The sequence below is a fragment of the Lathyrus oleraceus genome, chromosome 5 (assembly GCF_024323335.1).
Source record: "Lathyrus oleraceus cultivar Zhongwan6 chromosome 5, CAAS_Psat_ZW6_1.0, whole genome shotgun sequence".
NCBI lineage: Eukaryota > Viridiplantae > Streptophyta > Magnoliopsida > Fabales > Fabaceae > Lathyrus > Lathyrus oleraceus.
Window position 1 is genome coordinate 156,892,936 of NC_066583.1, and position 7,613 is coordinate 156,900,548.

General features: G+C 45.4%; 1 protein-coding gene across 1 annotated transcript; it reads right to left on the bottom strand.

Moving 5' to 3' along the window:
- Positions 1 to 3,180: 3,180 nt before the first annotated feature.
- LOC127086640 (uncharacterized) lies at positions 3,181 to 7,364 on the bottom strand. Its single transcript, XM_051027433.1, has 2 exons — positions 7,275 to 7,364; positions 3,181 to 4,960 (listed from the first exon to the last, which is right to left on the bottom strand). The coding sequence occupies exon 2, from the start codon at positions 4,912 to 4,914 to the stop codon at positions 3,193 to 3,195; it is 1,722 nt and encodes a 573-aa protein (XP_050883390.1). The 5' UTR covers positions 4,915 to 4,960; positions 7,275 to 7,364; the 3' UTR covers positions 3,181 to 3,192.
- Between the last annotated feature and the right edge of the window lie 249 nt (positions 7,365 to 7,613).

A 7,613-nucleotide genomic window follows, 5' to 3' on the forward strand; every position in this document is an offset into this window, starting at 1 on the left:
AGCATCACAAATCAGTCAACATTCTTTTGCTTTCCCGCAACCCGTCCGGTCAACGCTGGATTCTCAAACCCATACTTGATCGGATCCATCTTGGAAATCCACAAAGTGGTATGAACCAGCATACACTGTCTCAGTCGGCGAGCAGCCTATGCCAAAGTACAGCAAGTTTTCTCGAACAGTGAATGTATTGTTTCACAGTCGGTAAACTTTTTGCTAAGGTAAATTGCATGCTCTTTTCGACAAGACTCGTCATGCTGACCCAATACACCTCGTAGACCCCTCGAAGACCGTCAAGTACAGATTAACAATTGCTCCTTCCACAAGAGGTATCAGAATCAAAGGTTCCTGCAACTTATTCTTTTATTCTTTCAATGCCCCTTGGCGATCATTATTTCACCTGACCGTTTGATCTTTCTTTTCAACATCTTGAATATGGGTTTACACGTGGCTGTTATATGAGATGTGAACCATGACATGTAGTTCAATCTATCTAAGAGAACACGAACCTCTTTCTTTATTCTCGGTTCAGACATTTCTCTATTTTTTTCTTCTTTTTTTTTGTCTTTTTTTCTTTTTTTTTCTTTTTTTTTCGGCAGGATCAACCTCGATTCCTCTTTTACAATGAACCCCAATCATCTTACCGGACCGCACTCTGATAGTGCACTTATCTGAATCCAAACCTCCGTTCGAATTGTCTCAACTGGTCCACTCAGCTTGGCCAGATCTACCAAATGCCCCTCTTCTGTCTGGGACTTTGCTATCATGTCATCAACATAGCAATCAACTTCATGATGAATCAGATCATGAAACAAAGTCACCATGGCTCTCTGATACAGGCACTGGCGATCTGCTTCTCTAGAGGACGGTCTTCTTTCCATGGCAGCTTGTGCACAACGACACCGGTATCCGACCCTGGCATATCTGACACGACCAGGCGCAGGTATCCATATGCTCTTTCAACAAGGCTACCATTATGCTCTTGACTCGCCTCTGAAGCGGCCTCATTTTCCTATTTCCTTCCTGACCTCGGCGGTGCTTGGAATGACAATCTCAACCCGCTCTTCATACGGCTGAATCACCTTCTCCTCTTGTTTTAACAACCTGGCTAATTCCAGCAGATCACAATCTTCTTCATCTTCTTCTTCGGCATGATAGATCGGATTGTCGAAGTCATACAGAGGTGTAACCAAATTGTTATCAATGAGATCCGGAGAATTATTTTTGAATTCGGAACGAGACAAAAATGAAAAAGAAAAATAACAAACACTGCCATTTTATTTGTTTTTAAACTGCAAAAATAAATGAAAAAAACAGGGAACACCGCTTTTAATTGAAAAACATCCATTTATTTATGATGCAAAATGCTGCAAAATGAAACATGAGGTGGCCCTTACAATGGACCATTACGTGTCGGGCAACACGTATGGCTTTCATGCAAATAAAACTGAAAACAGAAAATATTACTCTTCCGGATGAGTGACAGTGATGATCTTTTTAGGCCTTCCAGCTCCCTGGTACGCACGATTTTATCCACGACTCCAGCTCGCGGTCACTGTCGATCTCTTCACCCCCCGTACCGGCGTGATCTGGATCCAGCATTCCAGCACTAACAAAGATGAACGACGGACGACGTCCTCTGTTTTGTCTAGACGGTCCTTGATCTGGCTGATAACCAACCCCGAACATGTCTGCCTTTACCACAATACCTATGATCTGTCCCCAGCCTGGGATCCCTCCATTTCTCACCACTTATAGGGCTTGTTTATAAGAAGAAATGGACGATTTTTTCTCTTTCCCAGCAATAATGGCCTTCTCCACCGTGAAGGCTTCAACTGCCTGACCTGGTGTTTCAAATTTTTCACCATCCATTTCCACCCCCTTCACCTTCTGGGTCATATCCCCCATCAGTACACACCCCTCTGTGGCGACGGCCGCACAACAAGTATCAACACTAGGGAAAGCTCCCTCCTTCATCAGAGGTCTTGGGACCACAGGCCTTGGAGCTTTTAATTGATCCCCATTCATCAACCCACTCGCCCTCCTATCCTCCGAAATTGCATTCATCCCCATCTGACCATACGCGGGCATGTGATTAGCATTAACATTTGGAAATGATGCAAAGTTAATGACCTTGGAATCCACCAGGTCTTGGACAGCATGCTTAAAAGCTCTACAACCCTCAATGTTATGTCCCGGTGTTCCAGAATGGAATTCACACTGGGCGTTCTCATCATAACTAGGTGGCCTCTGATCTGATCTCAATGGAGCTAATGTCCTCAATTGTACCATTCCGAGATCCTTCAACTTCTTCAACAGAAGAGCATACGGCATGGGTGGCCTATCAAATTAACGATCAACCCCCTTTCCTCTTACCTGGTTCCCAGCTCTCTGTGCTCCCTGTTGAGGTAACGGATGTCTCTGTGGTGCAGGTGAACTACCAACTGGAATGGTTGCAATGGCAGCATAAGGGTGATAGCGATCCTTACCGCGTTCTTTCTTTGCTGGCACACCATTTGACTCAACCTCTTTCTTAAGCTGACCACTGCTAGGGGGTTTCTTTGTTATAGCGACAGAGGGATTTGTCACTTCGGACGACGGAACCTTTCCCCGAACTTGCTCCACCATCAGCCACTTCTCAATCTTTTCCAATCTCTCAGCCATGGCTTTCTGCCCCAAGGCAAGCCCTTGCACAACACTGAACAAATCCCTCACCATCTCTTTCAGTTCGAGGATGTCGGCGTTAGGCGGATTCATCATTCCTGCGTCAATCAAACAGGTTAGAAATTGACACCTGCAAAACAAAAGACAAGTTATTATGATCATGCATGGATGCAGTGTTGATCCACATGAGGAACACTTTGTCTTTCGATCCTGGCTTCATCGAGACATATAATAATCCGGCAGCAATATTCTGATATTCATCATTTGATTTCATCATACAGATCAGAGATATATGATTTAGCAAAATACCGCCCAACCATGCGTGCTGTGTGAGTGCATACGGTAAAGCAAATAAAGCTTAAAGATCAATCACAGAATGAAGATAACCATCACATAGCAAAATGCGCAATAAGTGCCATAGTCATACATCACAGCTGATATAAATCAGATACAATTCTCCAGAATCGACAAGGAAATACAAGCAAATGGATTCCGTCAACAGGCCTGACGGTAATCCCCAAAAATGAAAGGCTAGCCTGATGAGGGTCCCACAGATGGCCCTATATCATCAACCATCCTCGCGAACTCTGTGGCGAACCTGAGCTCGGTGTTCTCCTGCTGTAATCTCCCCACCTCTTTCTCATGAATCTTCATCTGCCTGAAGTAGTGATCCCTCTCAGCAATGTAATGATCTCTTTCGGCGATGACCTTCACGTTCTCTGCTTCCTTAACCTTCAGCTTGGCCTCCCACTCAGCAATGAGAACTCGGACTCTGTCGTCCCTCTGATCTCTCACGAGGATCTGCCTCCTCTTCTCATCTTCAATGACCTTTGACGCTCTGGATAGCTTCTCCTTAGTGATGTCGTGTTCCCTGTTGGATGACGCTAAGGCTTGGTTGATCTTCCCATAGTAGGCCGTATCCATCTCAAAGCGCTTTGCTTCCAAGGCGTGTCGCTTGTCTTGATCTTCCATTTTCATTCTGATCTCCTGGTTAGCCGTCTGAATCCAAGCAACACTCATCTCCAATTCCGCTTTCTCTGCAAGCAACTGATCTCTGGCCCTCTTCATCTCGAGGAACTCTTCCATACTGACAGAAGAAGTCGGACCCTCAATCATAGGACACCAAGGATCACCTCCCGGAAATGGTAAAAGTGTGAGCTCTATCCTTTTCCGAAGCCAATCATCAAATAGAGGAAAAGACCGGTTGTTGACCTTGCCAAAAGGAACCTTTCCTTTCCTCTGAATGTTACGCCATGACCCAGATACTTGCCTTAACTTGGCCTGATCGCCCTCAGCTGAGAAGTAAAAGGACTCCTGAATCTCTCGCTCGAGAGGAGGAACTTCCATAGCGAATCCTATCTGTCTCCTAAGAAGCGTCGGGTTGTAATTAATGCAACCCTGAACTCCTATGAGAGGCACATTGGGAAAATCCCCGCAGCTATATATAAAATTCCATCCAGCCAAACCATTATGAGTCCATGCTATGTCATCAGCCCGCAAACCCATCAACCTGAAGGACCACTTGACAGTAGGATCAAGATGAGCAAAAGCACCACGGGAAGGCAAATACCCCATAAACCACCTGAATAGCAACTGAGCACAACACCGAATCAAACCCCCACGTCTCTTCTCGTTCCTGTTATGAACCGAGTAGTAAACATCTATGATCAGAGTAGGAATAGGGTTTCTCTGCATAAACAATCTGATAGCATTATGGTCCACAAAGCTCTTCTGATTAGGAAACAAAATAATCCCATAAATGCTTACAGCAATCAATGCACAGACCATCTTCCAATGACCCATAGCAGCATATTCCTTGACCTTAACTTCCAAGAAACTCAAGTGAAAACCCGGTAATTTTCCTTTCTCCTTCAAACCCTCCTTGACCATTTCCGGACTCAAATAAAGAGCACGGGAAATCCCAAGGACCTCAGGCTCTCCCCTAATAGCACAGAAAGGAATCTGATCTTGGATCGGAATACCCAGGATGCTAGCATAGTCCTCCATCAGAGGCCCTAACAAATAGTCTGGAAACACGAAGCATCTCAGGCCCGGGTCATAGAACTGGAGAAGAGTATGAATGGCACTTCTGTCACTGTCAGTGAGCCTGAAAACCATCTTCAGGATACTACCGTATGCCTCTCTGAACATCCCCACATGGTCGGGTGTAATCAATGCTATCATATCTCTCAGCTCGTCAATCTCTGGGTTGAAGAAGCTATAGACAACATCAGGCTTCAAACCGGTCCTCATATCTGAGCAGAAAGTCTCTCAACCAGGATCTCGATCAAAAGTGTCCCTGCATATGGATAAACATGTGTTAGATGCAGATAAATGCAGATAAATGCAAGATGTAATGATGCTGATGAATGAATGCAATGCACAGTGCCATCCTCCAAGTCATCTGATCATCTGTTGCACTGAAGCCTGATCTCTGAACTGATCACAACCATCTGAGGTCTGACTAACCACAAATCCGACTCAAGGGTCCCGAAATAAACGGGAGATACATCATCATCATCATCATCCGACAATCTCTGAGCAGATAACCACCAATCTCTGAATCGGCCCGGGGAATCCTGAAATAAACGGATCCCCACTGATAAATACCACGGACATCACTTCGGCGTCTCAGAAACAAATGGCCATAAATCCGACTTATAAATATGACTCTGATCAACGGAACCAAAAGTCACCATCAACGTCACCATCTGAACATGCCTCTGTAAGAATCACCCTCCCCTCACAGGTAAATTCTAATCAGGTCATCCTAAGGCGGATAATAGTCTCGACAATCGGGCATAGATACTCAATGGGTTTGCCCTTTCGGGTGTGCCATTGTAGCTCTCCTGAGATCGTTTAAACCAAAGATCCGGGAAATGATCGGTCACCGGAGTCAATAGTTCAGATGAAGTCGCTCAACCAAAGTGGATACTCTACAGAGGAAGAATTACCTCAAAAGAACCTCGTCCGGCTTGTGGTATGTCACGTTGCAACAATATGCTGATAAAGCAAATGAGGAACGTGAGACCACACTAATCCTAGGTGTATACTCGGGCCTGGGTTTTAGCCCCACTCAGAACACCCACCCCAAACAGAGGAACCACTTGCACAGAGGACGGCAACATGATAGTATGATGCATGCAGACATTAATGCAAATATATACACAATCAGGATAATAAATGCAATAAATAGCAGCACAAGCAACCTAAACTATCCTAGAACGCTAGGAGAAACTCGCTTAGGGAAGGTGGACCAACACAGGTCAACATCTCTAGTATCCCCAGCAGAGTCGCCAGCTGTCGCATCCGCGAAAAACAACCGGCGAGCTGAAACAAAAACAACACAGAGCCGCCACTGTGCGTTATTTATCCCAAAAGAGGGAAAGGAAACGCTCAGAGTAAACCTGGAAAAAGCATGGTCTCGCGACCAAAGAGAAAGGGTACGGGAGTCGGTTACGCAAGGGGAAGGTATTAGCACCCCTCACGTCCGTCGTACTCGACGGGATCCACGCTCTAAAAGAAAGAAAAGGTTGCTAAACAAACATCACACACACACACACGAAGACCACACAGGTGGGGGGAAGAGGAAGAGGGCTCGTTAGGATATCGCATCCTATGCCTACGTATCTCGTCTGGAACGAGAATCAGAGCTGCCGTAGTTCGGCTCACGCATGCCAAACAAGACACACACAAACACAGGCAAACCTGGAACCCGAACGCCAATCGCTGGACTTACATCGGCTTCCGAACCAAACAAACACAATCAGGATACGGACAGCCAATCGCTGGGCTTACATCCATATCCTGACACACAAGAGGATTAACAAGCAAACACACACAAAAAAGAAAAAAAAGTGCCCGGAGAGACCTCGCACGGTCTCCTGCCTACGTACCTCATCTGGTATGAGGATCAGGGTGACGTAGTTCCCCTGAAAGGGAAAGAAATTCTAGCCAGAAACCAAGGGGAGACACACTACCAGGGAGCTGTACTCGAGCCTAGTGTTATCATGCATCATTGCCCTATGTTGTGGTTTCTATCTACTTGCACAACAGCAAGCTAATCCTAACCAGGAAAAACAAGCATGCAAGCATCAATCAAAATAAAACAAACATTCACATAGCACACACTATATCCAGTCAAGTGAGGCTCAAACAAGGGTGGACTGCCGAGGCAAGTCGTCTGTACAAGGTAGTGTTCGCTCTTAACCCTGACATTGAGAGTCAGGGTGAAGCTGATGAAAGGTGAGTGAAGATTAGACTTCACAGCTCTTATCCCTGACCAGGGAGAGCTTCAGACAAAGGAGCGTGGGTCCAGAAAGTGGGAACCCTTCTACGCTCAAGACTCTGACACAACTGTACACTGTACAAGATCTTGGGTTAATGTCCCAATGCATCAACACAGTGGTGTGAGTAGAGGGACGACTCAACAGAATAGTGGGAGATAGATTGCATATCTCTTTGATCCACCAATTGCCTTAATCAAGGTCTTTACCTGCTTGGGGACAAAAATTAACAATCACAATCATCGCCTCTTAAGGAGGACTTCAGACAGGTGCCTGGCCAAGTAACAGGCCAGGTCTTCCAGACTACATGGAGTTAGTAAGCACTACCTCTATTGGTTGACACAACCAAGCAACAGCAAGCAAGTTCTCAAGGAACTGTAAGCAACTTAATGTACCTGAAATCAATCAAGTATCATCAGTACTCAGACAAACCAACAGTAAACAACAAATGTTAATCTGTACAGTCAAACACAAGTTAATGCACACAAGTGCAAGCCATGAGCTCAAACTCAAGCATCAAACCCTACAACACAAAGTCAATGTTAGTCTACAACATCAAACAAACTCAATTTACAACTTGCATTGTTCTCCTTAAGGCATTTGCAGCTCAAACCTGAAACACAATTCCAAAGGTGAGAAACAAGACCACTAGGCCAAGCCTAGGGT